The sequence below is a fragment of the Propithecus coquereli genome, unplaced genomic scaffold (assembly GCF_000956105.1).
Source record: "Propithecus coquereli isolate 6110/MARCELLA unplaced genomic scaffold, Pcoq_1.0 Scaffold253, whole genome shotgun sequence".
NCBI classification, from domain to species: Eukaryota; Metazoa; Chordata; class Mammalia; order Primates; family Indriidae; genus Propithecus; species Propithecus coquereli.
The window spans coordinates 1,600,624-1,616,209 of record NW_012148097.1 but is presented as its reverse complement, the minus strand read 5'-3'; the positions used below and the strand labels follow the sequence as shown (position 1 = coordinate 1,616,209).

The 15,586-nt window shown below is 42.0% G+C and overlaps 1 protein-coding gene across 1 annotated transcript in view; it reads left to right on the top strand.

Moving 5' to 3' along the window:
- The window catches only part of FARS2 (phenylalanyl-tRNA synthetase 2, mitochondrial), a 394,817-nt gene extending 390,946 nt beyond the window's left edge, over nucleotides 1–3,871 (top strand). The window contains exon 6 of the mRNA XM_012647010.1: nucleotides 3,709–3,871. Within this exon, the coding sequence (XP_012502464.1) occupies nucleotides 3,709–3,864 (156 nt within the window). The 3' untranslated portion in view covers nucleotides 3,865–3,871. The remainder of the gene's footprint in view (nucleotides 1–3,708) is intronic.
- Nucleotides 3,872–15,586: the final 11,715 nt, after the last annotated feature.

The window sequence follows — 15,586 nt, the reverse complement described above, 5'->3', positions numbered from 1 at the left end:
ACAAATTTTTGCATATTGTGTTCCTATTCATTTAGTTCATACCTTTTACTTATATACCGTATTTATTAAATCTGTAATGTGCCAGAGCATTGGTGATAGCAGATATCCTTATCTTACTCTTGACTTTAATTTGAGTACTCCTGAAATATTAGCAGTAAGTATAATGTTTGCTGTAGGTTTTTGATAAATACCTAGTTAGGTTAAGGACGTTGCCTTCTATTTCTAGTTTGCCAAGATTTTTAAAAATAATTAGTAATACATTTATCAATACTTCCCCCCTATGAAATAATCACAGGGTTTTTTTCTTTATATGTTGATTACTAGGTTATTTTTTGGTTTCAAATCATTACCATAATTCCGGAATAACATCTACTTGATCATTTTGCAATATTATGTTAATATACTATTGATTTGTGTTTGCTAAAGTTATGTTTAGGTTTTTTTAATGTAGATTGTAAGGTGAAATTGGCCTAAAATTTTGTCATGAATTGTACTGTGCTTGTCCAATTCTGACTTCAAGTTTAGAGTAGTCTTATAAAATTAGTTGAGTTTCTCTCCTTTTCTGTTTCATGAAACAATTTACATATAAAAGGGACTACCTTTACCTTAAACATTTCATAAAGTTATGCTGTGAACTGTTGGTCTAATATTTTTGTTGAAAGGAAATATGACTGGTAATTCAATTTGGTATATAGTCATCAGTTTAAGTTTTCTGGTTTGAATGAAATATCCATTTAATCCAAGTTTTCAAATTCATTGTTATTAAATGGTTCATAATTTTCACTTGTGACTTTTAAAGTCTCCATCTGTAGTTTTGATGCTCTTTTCTTTTATTTTCTCATATGCAATTTAAGCTCTAGCCCTTTTCAATTAAAAAAAAAACCCATAAAACAAAAATTGAGAGGATCAACAAAAGAACTAATCAATACAGTCAGCCCTCTGTATCTTCTGTATCCATGGGTTCCACATCTGCAGATTCAACTAACTGTGGATCAGAAATATTGGGGAAAAAGATAACAACACAACAATAAAAAATAATAAAAATTTTAAATACCACGTAACAACGATTTACACAGCCTTTACATTGTGTTAGGTATTATGAGTAATCTTGGGACGATTTAAAGTACACAGGAAGATGTGCCTGGATTATATGCAAATACTGTGTAAGGGACTTGAGCATCTGAGGATCTTGGTACCCTCTGGAGTCCTAGAACCAATCCCCCTCAGATACTGAAGAACGACTGTATGTGGTTATCTGATAAAACTAATAAAGCAGACATTCGTCTGTTTAAATCCAGACAAGAAATGAAACACAAATAGTATTTAGATATAATTTAAGGTCCCTTCCAATTCTAAAATTCCATGATTTTACAATTGTGGATTATCAAGTTTCTTTGCCTCTTTGTCATCCCACATGGTTGCTAAACTCTACATAAACCAGGGATGGGAGAAGGTCTCTGTGTCTTACTTACCTGATGTGCTCATTAGCCGATCTGCTGAGAGGAGATAAAACAGCTGAATTGTTTGACTCTAATCTAGTCATTGCTCACACAAGGCAGCGCCATAATGTGCCCCTACTGAACACCTGCAATGTGACAGGGACTGTGCTGTGTGAGATCAGAGAGTCCAGAGGTGAAAAAAGATACACACCTTACCATCAAATATCGTAACATCCAGGCTAGACAGACATAAAGTAGTTTACACAAACAATGACGATGATGAAGAGTACTATGCAAGAGAACGGTAGGTGCCGCAACAAGTGACTGACGGAGCCTGGGAAGATGAAGTGACATGGTGGCTGAGGCCAGAACTGGGGTAAGGAGGGCGGAAAATGGCATGTGGAAGGAGTAGCTTAGTGTGTTCAAGACATCCTGTAAGCTGCGCTGACCTGAGCTGGGAGAACATCGGAAAGAGGTAGAAGCTTTTAGGAATTGGGGGCTTTATCCTAGGAGCACTGGGAAGCCACTGGATGGATTTGAACACCACCACTGGTTAAGCACTGGAAATCTTGCATCTCAGTAACAGTGGCTCTGTAGTTATTTTTTCAAAACAAAATTATATTTCTCCCACTCAAGAAAGCAGGGGCCACTAGTAGGTACCCCAGATCTGATACCTAACCAGTTAGTAAGTGCTCTCTTTAGTTAAGCCATGACTTTAAACTTATTACATTTGTTAGCCTGAAGTAGATTTGCAATATAATACATTGTCTGGGTTTTTCTTTTTAACTCCATGGCTTTTAAAAATGTACTTATTATAATGTATATTTTGAAAACGTCTTGGGGGGATGTCTTCTGGCTGACTGCATTATTATTATGCGGACTGTTGTCCATGAACTGCAGACACAGAGGCTTGGTTAGGGCACCTTCTCCCGTTTCTCTGTCACCTTGCCTCATCAGAGCTCAGAAAGTGTGGTACGTCAGCTTGGATTAATCGAAGAGGGGATTTCATGCTAATTCTTGGCAATCCCAGTCTCTTATCTAATCTCCCTAAATTTCTGTGTTCGTTAGGGGACAAAAGGAAGAGCAACTTGTATAACCACCAAACTTCTATCATCTTCTGTTGTTACATTAACCCGTGGGTTATTTATCACGGCATTGTGACTTTGCTGTAGGAGAGAAAACATAGGATGTTTTTCAGGAGCTGAGATATTTGGTCAAGAGCACCTAGATGGTAGCTTTATCGTGTTTGTTTGAAGTGTGTGCTCTAAGCTGATGTATTTGTTTGACAACTTTATTGATATTTCAAGTTGAATAATCATTTATATTTGAGTATTTAGTTCTTCAGAGATTTTGCCATTTAAAAGTTTTATACTTTTTCTGATCAATGGTTTACCAAAGGTTTATAGTGATATCAGGCTTGGCATAAATCAATTTGTAAATTTGCCCTTCTAAAAAATTTATAGCTTTATTAGTATCCCCTTAGGATTTCACAGTTATATAATGAAACATTTTTTTTGTGGCAGTAACTTATAGATCAAAACATACATATATATATTTGTGTGTGTATATATGTATATATATGGAGAGATTTATTTATATATATTATATATATGTGAAAACCATAAACAAATGCAGGAACTTCTAAACATATCTAATTTTAAATGTCTGTCCAATATAATGGTGAATCACTGAGCTAATAAACTGGAAAAATGGAATAAAGTGGGAGAAGTGACTACATTTGTGTTTATCACATTCTTAGAGTCATAACTTGAAAAATAACTCCCTAAATGACTGCTTATCAGTCATTTACTTAATAATTAGAAATACTAACAAATAATGGCATTACTAGTTGAAATATCAAATTTGATAGGCTCTTACTTATTTCTCTACTAAAATGGCTTCCTGAAAGTATCACAAGAAGTTAATGAATTGCATGTTAATTAAATTTGAACTGTTCTAGTGTTCAGATGGAAAAAATTGAAATATATATTCAAGTCGCTTTACACTAAATTGACCACTAATGGTGATAAAATTTACTATATGGTAATGTTACACTGAAAGTGGAAAGAATCTGTTATATTCATTATGGAATTTGCTAATTTTGAATATTGATTTATCTTTTAAGTTCATTTTGTTCCTGAAAATTCAAATGCTAAAATAATATTTTATCAACATTTCCTAATTAGCCAAGTGAAACTTCCTATGAAAAATTTAAACATTCTCATTCAACTAACAAGTCCATCTATCTTTTCTTCTCTTGTTTTGTTAGCCTCTTAGTAAATATCCTGCTGTGATAAATGACATTTCATTCTGGCTGCCCTCTGAGAATTATGCAGAGAATGACTTCTACGACTTAGTCCGGACAATAGGAGGAGACCTGGTGGAAAAGGTTGATCTTATAGACAAGTTTGAACATCCAAAGTAAGTGAAAAGTTTTCCAATTTTATCCTTTCCTGTCTCCGTGTGACAAATGTCATATGGAAGCATATGATGAAATTTTGCTGAACCCCAATCCGTCTGAGACAAAATGTCTTCTGAATTTGTAGTGAATGTGTAGCTTATCGAAAACTTTTTTATCCGTCCTCTCTAAAAATCTTTCTATTAATAAAATGCATTTTCAATCTTTCCTGCCTTAGTAAAGAATGTATATGAAACGAATGTTTTAAAGATCTTGAAGTTTTCCAGTATTGTTTGTCGAAGTGCTCTCTTACCGTATCGTATGATGTTCCAGGTGCGGCGGAGGTGAGGTAGAGTGGTTCGTGGAATAAACACTGTTGTGTTCGTCTCTCAGTGTATATTTATTAAGCACTTACCACACGGCAAGACCTATATTATTGGGACCTAGAATTAAGTATGTTCCAAATGGACTTAGCTCTCTGCTTTCTTGGAGTTTCCAGTCTTGTGGGAAAGGCAGATATTAAATACATAATTACACAAGTTTGTAGTGAGGATTATGAGGGAAAAATGCATTGGGTGTAATTAAAGAACTGACTTCAGTTGCAGAGTCAGAGCAGGCCGCTTGGCGCCGTGTAAGCTGACAGCAGAAGTGGGATGGGTGAGGAGGAAGGGCAAGGAGCATCCCAGAGAGCACAGGCAGTGCCGGGGGAGACAGCAAGAACACGGTGGCTCAAGGAACCAGGGGGAGGGGTGTGAAGTGATGATTGTTGGGTAGAAGTGTGTTTACAGGCTGAGGCAAGGCCAGAACTTGCATTCTGAGACTTGGAATTTTATGCACACTGCAGTTGGGAGCTACAGAAGGTTAGGAGCAGAGAGATGAGTGACATGATCTAATTTATATTTCTGACTTGTCACTTATAAATGGTCTCCTTTGACTTCCAGCTGTTAGAGAAGGTGCAGTCACCAAACCTTGTATAACTCACACCTTCATTCTCCCTTCCCCTTCTGGTTGTCAGGGCATGTGGCTTCCACATTCAAATCTCCACCATTTTCCTTCTTTATTTTTTAAAGTCTTTCTTCTTTCGATAAAGATGTTCAGTGCTCACTGCCAGTTCTTTTGCCTCAGTTTCCCCAGTCATCTGGATGACTGAAGTTCATTCTCTAGAAGGAGAATGCTCAAAGACTGGTGGAAGCAATATTCCCAGAGCATGTCCAAAACTATTTATCTGTTTATATTCGAATGGCAACTAGGTTGGATGTGGCTTACTCTTTCTTTTATTGAGGATCTTAGTGTGGCTCCAAATCCTCTGGAGTTTAACTTGGTATAAAGAAATCTGATGCCAGGCTTGCTTGATCTTTTTGCTTGTTGTCCTAAAGGATTCTCTCTTTATCTTTTTTCTTTTTTTGAGACAGAGTCTCGCTTTGTTGCCCTGTGTAGAGTGCAGTGGCATCATCCTAGCTCACAGCAACCTCAAACTTCTGGGCTCAAGCGATCCTCCTGCCTCCGCCTCCAGAGTAGCTGGGACTACAGGCATGTGCCACCATGCCCAGCTAATTTTTCTGTTTTTTTTTTTTTTAGTAGAGATGGGGTCTCACTCTTGCTCAGGCTGATCTCAAAATCTTGAGCTCAAACAATCCTCCCACCTTGGTCTCCCAGAGTGCTAGGATTACAGATGTGAGCCTGGCATCCGGCCTCTTTACCTTTAAAGTTTAATAACCTTATCAGGACCCACCTCGTGTTAACCTGTTCTCCCTGGTATATATTGTTGTCTCTCACAGGTCAGATTTGACTGCTTTTATTTTAGGAAAGTTTTCTTGAATTATGTCTTTAGGGATTTGTTCTGACCCATCGTTCTGTTCTGTTTCGTTCTTCAGGGATCCCAGTTATGCATGAGTAGGCTCTCCTTTGTCTGACTTCTGTACCTATTGTTTTTCTCTCTAATATTTTAAAACTCTTTGTTTCCACTTCAGTTGGTATGCTCTGCTCTTGTTGTCTTCTCTGTCCCTTACTGTGTTTTCTGCTCTTTCTTCTCCCTGGTGCACGTTCCGTCTCCATCTGCAGTTACTTTGTTTTTCACCCTTTTCTGAGCTCCGCAAGCTCGCATTTTAGCTCCTTCTGTCTCCTTGCCGTCTCTTCTGTTATTTCTGCTTCGTGAACTTCCTTCGTAGAGAAATTGCTTCACTTAGTTTTTAAAATTCATTGTAAAATATTTAGCCAGAAATTTCATATGCTCCAGTGGCAACATTTTTCTGTGACTTTTCTGTTTATAAGTTTTTCTGCCATTTTCCTCATTTTTTTTCCCTTAACTCGTTTTTAACAGCTCTATCAATGGTGTACATATGATTGCCTTTTTGTCTCTCATATTTGAATGGGTTGGGTTTCCCGAACCGGCTTGCAGGAGATTGGGGGTGAGGTCTGGGGTTGGCACAGCAGCGAGGGGCTGGGGCAGTCATTCAGGCTTTTCACACCCTTGAGGCTTTTTCTCCACTGCCAGGAAACCAACTCTTTCTTTGAATATGATTCATCTCTTTGATTCTTTGTATAGGTCTGCCTCCCACCCCAAATCTAAGCTTGTTAGAAACAGAAAATTTTACCTTTGCTTCCCCCAGTATCAACACTTGATAGGGACTTTGCACTTGTAACCCTTAGCTCTGAATAAAAACGTATTTTTGTTGGAGTTCCCTGAAACATGCCACTCTGTATTTCTTTTCTTCACTTTCTCCCATTTGGCTTCTACTTGATTTCAGCTGCTGTTGGCAGTCTTTAAATATATTTTGGAGCTTACAGATGATATCTATCTCCTAACTTTATGGAAAATAGAATATATGGGGTAGCCTGGATCCTCGACGCTATAGGGTGCCAATTCAGCCCTGGACTTTTATGTGAGAGAGAAATTTCCAGAGTTTCCACATTAATATCAAAAGTCTGGTTATTTATTTCTGAAGAGAAGGAAAAATATTGGAACAAGACTGATTGCTAAGTACTAACTGATATGCCAAAGGCATATGACTTATAATTTTTTCCCATTCTTTTTTAATACAAGTTGAGTATCCCTTATCCAAAATATTTGGGACCAAAAGTGTTTCAGATTTGGATTTTTTTGGATTTTGGAATATTTGAATATACATAATGAGATATCTGGGGATAGGACCCAAGTATAAACATGAAATTTATTTATGTTTCATATATCTCCTTATACAAATAGCCTGAATATAATTTCATATAATATTCTTAATAGTTTTGTGCATGAAACGAAGTTTGTGTACATTGAAACATCAGAAAGCAAAGTTGTCATGTCAGTGCTCAGAAAGTTTCGATTTTGGAGCATTTCAGATTTTGGATTTTCAGATTAGGGATGGTCAACCCTACAGAAAACTCTCTGGAATCAAGGATTCAGAATTCTGTTCTGAATTTTTGACTTCACAGTCTCTTGCTCTCTGATATGGCCTTAGCTCCACCCCTGCCTCTCCCACCATTGAGTAGCCTTTTGTGTTGGGGATTCTCAGAACCTATAGGGTTACAGAGAGGCTAAAAACCTAGGAAGCTGAGAGTGATTTCTGCTGTGCTGGGTGTGAGGACAGATGTGGCTCAGTGTAAGTGGTAAATATTGACTCTTTCTGACTGGTAGTGACCAAGGTAAATGGGCATGGCAATTGCAGAGATTCGCAGTGGGAGTGGAGTAGTGTCTGGGTCCTGTGAACCCAGGGCAGATCTGGCAATAGGCAGTTCATTAAAAAAAAAAATCACTGGATTTTATTAGAAATACTCAACCAAAAACAGTTCTTGCTGGCACTGATCTCACCATCTCTTAAGTAAATATTGTATAAATATTTAAAGATTATCATTTTGGAGCTATGCCAAATAAGTAGCCTGCCCAAGGTGTGTGCCCCTCTTAATAAGGGGCTTGGTAATTGAGTAAGGTTCCTTCGGCAGAGATTGCTAATTCTCTCTCAGTATCCAACCCCCTTCCCATTTTTGTGATAATATAACCCTGATTTTTTAGCTAAGCAACTTTCTACCCAGCTAAATGTCTCACTTGGAGCTTCCACTATTCCTAGCCTACTACTGCTAGCTGGCCAAGTTTGGCCCATAATTTATAAGTAGAAGTGTTTAGTGGTGTTTCTAGAAGTTTCTTTAAAAGTTTAGTTGAGGCTATTCTTTTTCCTTCCTGCTACTTATTTGTGAATGTGATGGCTGGTACTCTGGCAGCACCTTTGGACCATGCTGTGACCTTGGCGATGGAAGCTGTCTGGAGTGGAGCAACAGGTAGAAGTAGCCTGTGTTCCTGATTCTGTGGAGTATCGGTTCAGCCTTGTCATTAACAGCCAAAGCTAAACCTAGCTATTGTGCCCCTGAGAAACATACCTGAGGAAAAAAACACATTATTTAGTAATGTTGGCTTACCGTGCAACGATTCTCAATAATTATCTAGGGCAAGGGTTGGCCAGATTGTGAATATTTTTGACTTTGTGGTCATATGCTCTCTTTCACAACTACTCAGCTTTGCAGTTGCAAAAGCAAGAACAAAATGTAAATGAATGAGCCTAGCTATGTTCCAATAAAACTTTAATTACAAAATCAGGTGGAAGACTGAATTTGGCCCATGTGCTATAGTTTGCTAACCCCTGATATAGGGGAAAGAGATACGTGGGATGTTTTAAAGACCCGGCTCACGGACTCTAAAACCTCCCCCAGGAACTCCTCCTTCCTTCTCCCCAAGTCCCTGACTTGGGTGGTGGGAAGTGAATGGTTTCTTGACCTCGAATCTTGACTGCAAGATTCATTTTATTCTCTAAACACGTAAGTGAAATATTGCCAGATAGTGCCAAAGAGCTCTGAGCCTTTCTTTGCCTAACATCAAAGCACGGCTCAGTGTGAGATATGCTAGGACTGAGTGGAAAACAAAGGACACTCTGAAATAAACAAGTACTTGAACACGTTGTTATTTGTAACAAGAACAGATCCCAAATGTTTCAGGGAGACATAAACTGTTGAATATGAACCTAATTTCCTAATATTAGACAAATGGAGAAATTTTTTTCTTGATTACCAGTAACAGTTTGTGACCTGAAGGAGCATAGATGTTCAGGTTAGAAGAAGATGGCATTCTGTTCCAGCTAGTCATTTAGAACCTTCTCCCAGAGGATCTTTGCCACTTAATGTGCAGAAGAGTTCTTGTAGTTCAAAAACCTATAATGTTAACAAGAAATATAACAGTGATTACCTCTGGGGAGGGGAGTCAGATCATTGTGCGTCCTTTGGTACCTTTGCAATATTGTGCTACATTCACGTACTGACTGATGAGAAAGCTTAAGGCAAATCATGTGTGTCGGCATGTGAACCCGATAGCCCTTCAACGCTTTTGTGAATACATTGATCATCTTTGGTCTCTAAGTTCATGCAACTTAAGCAATCATATGGTAGAGTGTTCATTTTCTTCTATTTCACAATTGCACAAAATATTTTTTAGCCCAGAGTATGAGAGGAGCATGGGGAAGCTTAACCATTGTCTTCAGTGTGGACACTGCATTTGGAGATGCCAGCCAATTATTTACGGATTGTAGAGATGGACTATAAAATGAAGTGGACCTAAATAGGATGGATTTGGTTTGGATTTAAGACAGACCTTTTGAGAGTTAGAATTGGGGCATTAAAAAAAAAGTATTTGATTTGACTACAAGAAGGGGGTGATGGTGGAAAATGTCCCAGGTGTCTGCAGCAGAGGCTGGCTGGTGAGGGTGGGTACACTGATGCCCCCAAATCAGTTCTGTTCACAGGCTCCCTCCTTGTTCCTGGGGCTGCTGCTTACCTGCCCCATCCTGTTCACACAGTCATAGACAGGGTTTCTTTAATCCACGAACTGGCAGTCAGAGCTGGGATGCTAGAGGTGAGCACCCTGAACTATAGGTCACTAAAGGTGAATCTCAACTCTCCTCATCCCTACCTGATCTTCCTAACAGTTATATTCCCTTTTGCAACCCAACACTTACAGTTTCTAAAGATTTGGCATCAGTGGGTGTACCAAAACACTTGTCACAATGTTGAACAGAATTCTCAAGAGGGTCACCATGAGAGGCAACTGCTCAGTGTGGCCCACCTGGCTTCCAAATGGACGTGAATCGTGGACATTGACCTGGTCACAGCTCTCCACTGTGTGGTGCCAGGAGCAGCATTTGATAGGATAGTTCACATGAATTCTCCTTTCTTCCTCCTTCCCTCCAGTCTCCCTCCCTTCTTTCTTTTTTCATATGTTCATTTGTTCTTGCTTTGTCAAATTGCGGCCAATATAAATAGCAGTGAGATTCACCCATGTCCTTTAATGGAGAATGTCTTATGTTTCTTATGACAAATGTCTCCTAAAATTGTGCTTGATTTTTGTATTATGACCAGTGGGGAGAAGGGATGGAAGGATGTTATGGGGAAGGTGTTCTAGTGGGGTTTCTTGTAGTCCCAAGGAACAGGTTTAAACTAAGTTCACTCTTCCGCGGTGTGTCCACCTATGGCTACTACTCTGTTCCGTTTTGTTTTCTCACACTCTCTCTCACTCCACCTTCCCCCTGTGTAGCTTCCGCTCTTCCTTGCCTTGCACAGTTCAGAACCTCACCCAGCTCCTGAGTCCACATGACCTTCAGTTTCCAGCGATCAGCACCAACTCCAAGTCTTGCCTGATCCTGACGTTCTCAACAAAGGAATCTGACCCAGCTCAGCTCTTCCTGCCAGATCAGAGGCCATTAGGCAGCCAGCCGTGGGCTCCACTTGAGTCAGATGCCTGCCATTGGTCTAATTAGCCACGTGGGTCAGGTGGATGGGCCAGTAGTTTTACGACTCATCCAGATCCTTCTTTTTTCTCTTTAACCTGAACTAAGCAGGTTCTAATTCGGGCATGACCATTTTTAAACTTCCTTGAACTTCACACAGAGAGGCATGCCATAGATACATTTACCGATTGATTCTTGAGCTCCTGTGTTATGGGAAACATCAGGCTAATTGCTGTGGGAGCATAAGGGTTTTCAGGCAAGATCCAAGTTTTTATGGAGCTCACAACATGCAAAAAGTGAAGTAGCAATAAAAAGCATCAGGTGACAATGAGCTTGGTTAAGCCTAATGAGTGGCCTGCACAGTTTCTTACGCATAGTTCATGCCCAGGAAACTTTCATTGAGTGAAATGAGAGGCACATACCTAGGGCTATAGATTCGAAGGGGAGAGGCCTGAGAAGGTTTGCCAAGGAGACAGGAGACAGCTCTGTAGGTTTGTCTTTCTTCTGCTACCTATGAAGGAGATGTACACAATCCTGAGTTTAGTTAATGTGAGTAAGCTTTAGTATTAATAGAAACCCTCAGTTTCCACAATGTGTTGCCAAGACAGACTCACTTACAGTGGGCACTTTAAGACAAAGGGGATTTACTTAAGGCTACACCTGAATCAGATCGTGAAAGCTCCGAGGAACCGAGGCAGGTGTAAGGGCCAGGGTCCCTCTGCATCCAGGTGCCGCTGGCTCTGTCCCTCTCCTTCCTTCTGGCCTGCAGTATCCTCCACTTCCCCACCCACATGCACACATTAACTTCTCTGCCTCTTTCTGCATTGCCTACAGCCTCTTCTGACCAGTCTTTTCCATTTTTTTGGTACAAATTCCGGAAGGAACTAGCCTGATTGAGCTAACTACCATCACGCATTTTGGGCAAAGTCCTTTGCTGCCTCCCAGTGTTCCAAGCAGTCTGTGGATGGACCACCATTAGGTTAAAAATTCATTGTTGGGCCAGGCACAGTGACTTATGCCTGTAATCCCAGCACTGTGGGAGGCCGAGGTAGAAAGATCACTTCAGGCCAAGAGTTTGAGACCAGCCTAAGCAACATAGCCAAGACCCAGTCCCTACAAAAAAAAAAAAAAAAAAATTAGTGGGGCATGGTTATGCACACCTGTAGTCCCGGCTGCTTGGGAGGCTGAGGCAGAAGGATCGCTTGAGCCCAGGAGTTTGAGGCTACAGTGAGCTGTGATGGTATTAAGAGGGAGGGCCTTTGGGGAAGTGGTAAAGTCATGAAGGCTCTGCTCTCAGGAATTAATGCCCTTGTAAAAGAGGCTTCAGAATGGCTGGCCCCTTCCACCTCTTCCACCATGGGAGGACACACGTTCGTACCTCTTGCCCTTTTCACTCCTGCCATGTGAGGACTCATACGAGGAGCCGTCTAGGACGCAGAGAGAGAGTCTTCACCAGGCACCAGATGTGCTGGCACCTTGATCGTGGACTTTCCAACCCCCAGAACTGCAAGAAATCAATTTCTATTGTTTATCATTTACTTAGTCTAAGGTATTTTGTTATAGCAACAGGAATGGACTAAGACAGTAGCTCATTTCCGTCTTCCCACAATGTTTATATTAGTGGAGGAAAGCTCACTACATAATGCTTGGTGGGTGGTTAATTAATCCTTCTTTATCCCTTAGAGAAGCTTTTATTAAGTGACTAGAAATAGTTATGACATAAGAAGCAGAGGCAATGTAGTTTAGTGGAAAGAGCTCAGAATTTAGAATCAGAAGCCATTGGTTGAGTCCGGACTTTCCACAACCTGGATATGTGATGTTGGGACCTTGTGCGCCTCAGTGTCCTCATCTACCACCCGGAGTAATAATACCATCCGTAATGGTACCTATAAAAGTTAGAGATGCTATATATGTGAAATGCTTTGAAAACGATATAGAATTCTAAATTTTTTTTTAGCTATTAGAGCAAAAAACCAATAATTTTCATAATCAAGCTGGTTCTTTAAGATAAAGAATAACTTCAGTAGAGCTGGGAGTCTTGAATTTGGCAGCCAAATACATGTAACTGAGAGGTTCTGGTAATGAAGGGAAGCAGAATGAGACTTTGTATAAAATTGTCACTCTGAAATGATACATGTTCTTCCCGCAACATAATGAGTAAATTGCAATCAGAAAAAATAAAAATACTTCGTAAAGTGACATAGATGCTGGTCAGCGCAGCTGTGTAACCAATCTGGGTGTTCTCTGTGTCCTGTGTTGGGAAAATGCCAGGGACAGTGGCAGATAGGATGCTACAGAGCCAAGTAAGCGCATTTATCTGAACTTAAGGATTGCCCAGCAATGGCAAGCCAGTGACAGCTAATCTTGGGAGAGCAGTGGGTGCAGGGAGCTTGTCAGAAGTTGTGTCCCCTTGAAATTGACAGCCCGCAGTACCAACGAGAGGGCCAGAGGCAGCCGGGCCTGCTCAGAACTCGCCTTGCTGCTTCCCTTTTCTTCTCCTTTTCACTGCAGTGCCGGGGGCGTGGGTACGAGAACTTCTACTGTGGTGGTTCAGACAGCCCAGCATGCAATTCTCAGGAACTATTTTTAGCCTGGATATCTGTATTCCCTTCCCGCCTTCCCCAAGCTTTCTTTTTACAGCTTTCCACAAGGGGTGCAGCTCATCCCTGGCACACAACAGCCCTGTTTGCCACCGGCATTAGACAAATTAAATCACAATTAGTTCAGTCCCCAAACACCTTGTTCCGCCCCATCCCCCTGCATGTCACCATTTGCCCAAGGATTCTTTGGGATTACCTCCAGCACTGCCCTGGCCGGGCCCCAGGAGTGGCATCTCCGTGTAGAGCAGGGCAGAGGCACAGAGACTCCTGCATGACAGCTAGACAAGGAGAGAGAGGCCAGGCGCTTAACGAGCTGTGTCTTCAGTGATCTGCTGCAGTGAAAATTAACGATGAAGCCACCCATTCCTTTTCGACTTTCAGTTAGCGGTTTCCAGGGGGTTCTTTGGATATTGTCTTCACTTGGCATCCCGTGAACCTTTCTGTAGCGTGGAGATCAGACACTCTCTTTCCAAGATGCCAGATTAGAGTAACTCACATCCTTTGATGTTTCCCTGCCCCAGCCCCTGACGGAAGTGGTCACATTAAAGCAAGTTAAAAGCACACCAAGAGCAATCACTGCCAGAAATGAAGCGGGGTGGTGCAGCCCCCACCATCATTTTGGGCAATTACGAGTGAGACTCTGAATTGTTTGGGGTCTTTGAATCTGTTATCCTAGTTCACAAGATCACTTCTTTCCCCAGCTACCCCCCAGATTTGATGTCCAGAGCCAGCAGTGGGAGTCCACCCACCCCACCTTCTCCCTGTGTGCGTTCTTGAGTTCTTCCCCCCTCGTAGGAGGCTTGGCCTTACATACCCTTACAGTTAATGATCTTGTCTTAGGAACCAAGAGATTTATGAATTCAGATAGAGCCTGACCCTGCACAACCTCCAAGGGACAGTTATCCAAACTGTAGATTTTGGAGTTAAGTCTCTAAGGTGGGCCTGTGATGTGTGAGGAAAGCTCAGGGACACGCAGGTGAGACCTATAGGAGTCACTCTTCAAAAATGCGCATTTCTAAACAGCAAAGGTGGGCCTGGCAGACTTGGGCCTCACCTTGCCGTTCTTACCTGAGTGAGAAGCAAGCTGGGCTTCAGCATCACACAGGCCAGGGCCACAACTCACATGGTAGTGCAGGCTGGGGCAGCTCCTTGTCTCTTGGGCTCGTCATTTTCATTAAACTGGTCATAACTGAGGCTCGGGTAGCAGCCAGGAGGGTGTACGAAAGAGGCAGGGGGCAGGCACGTGGGGGGTGAGAGGTCAGCTCCAAAGGTGGGGGTGACTGATGGCTGATAATCCAAACGACACCCAAGATCCAGGCGTCTGTCTCATGAGGGATGTTTGGTAGAAGACAAGTGGTCAGTGGACCCGTGGACCTCTGTGGCAGGGCAGAGAAGTGGTCACAGAGAAACTGGCTTAGGGGCCAGCAATCCCATCACTAGAGGAGTGGAGTCCTGGGTACAGCTTAATTACAGAGGAATGTGGAGGCCTCTTTCCGGGGCTGTGAGACCCGATGCTGCAACAGAGTCACCAGCGGGACTGCCTGGTGCTCTGCTGGTGGACTGCTGGCCAGGGCTCCTGGTCGTCTGCTTCTGAGGGTTGGCCTTGGGCTTGGAGTCAGAATGAGGCTGAATCTAAGATGTGGGGGTGGTGGGGGTGGTGGGGATGGTCGGGGTGGTTAAATTAGAAAATGCAGCAGCCCAGCAGATCTTTAAAGGTGCTTACATTTTGTTTTGTTTTGTTTTTAGCGTGTTCAAAAGTCTGTACCTTCACAGTGACCTACTTACTCGTGCGTTGTTTGGAGCCAGGGAAGGTGTTGTCATGATTGGAATTTAATGGGGTGTCTAGTGAGGAAAAAGCTAGGTAGAATGTTTCAGGAGATTCACAAGAAAAAGACAAAGACACCTCAAGGCAACATAGTTCGAAGAAGGGAATTCCTACTTTTTAGCAGGAGCCACCTGAGACAACGAAGAGGGACTAGTCAGGCATTCAGGAAATGATCCCACAAATCTAAACATCCCCATCCTGGGGGTGCAGGTAAGGGGTTACAATGTGCATAATTGGATAACAGGTCACCACCCACCTGCTCCCACGAATCTCCCATCTCCTGCAGTCCCGACTTAAGTATTTCTGGAAGTCCCAGAAGGTATCTACAGCAAGTATACTTCCACTGGATGTGACAGTGACTCCCATTGGACCCCAGGGCGCAGCATTGAGGCTTCGGGGCCCTCGCGGTATCCTGTGGTATTTCCGGTTTGTGCAGAGCTGTGCCTTCCCTCCTGCTATCAACTTGTCACCTGGGACACAAGCAACTCAGCTTCGATCCCCACCCTTCTCCCCACCTTGCAAACACCCGCACCCCCAATCCTGCTTAGGCTTTCACCTCCAAGTAA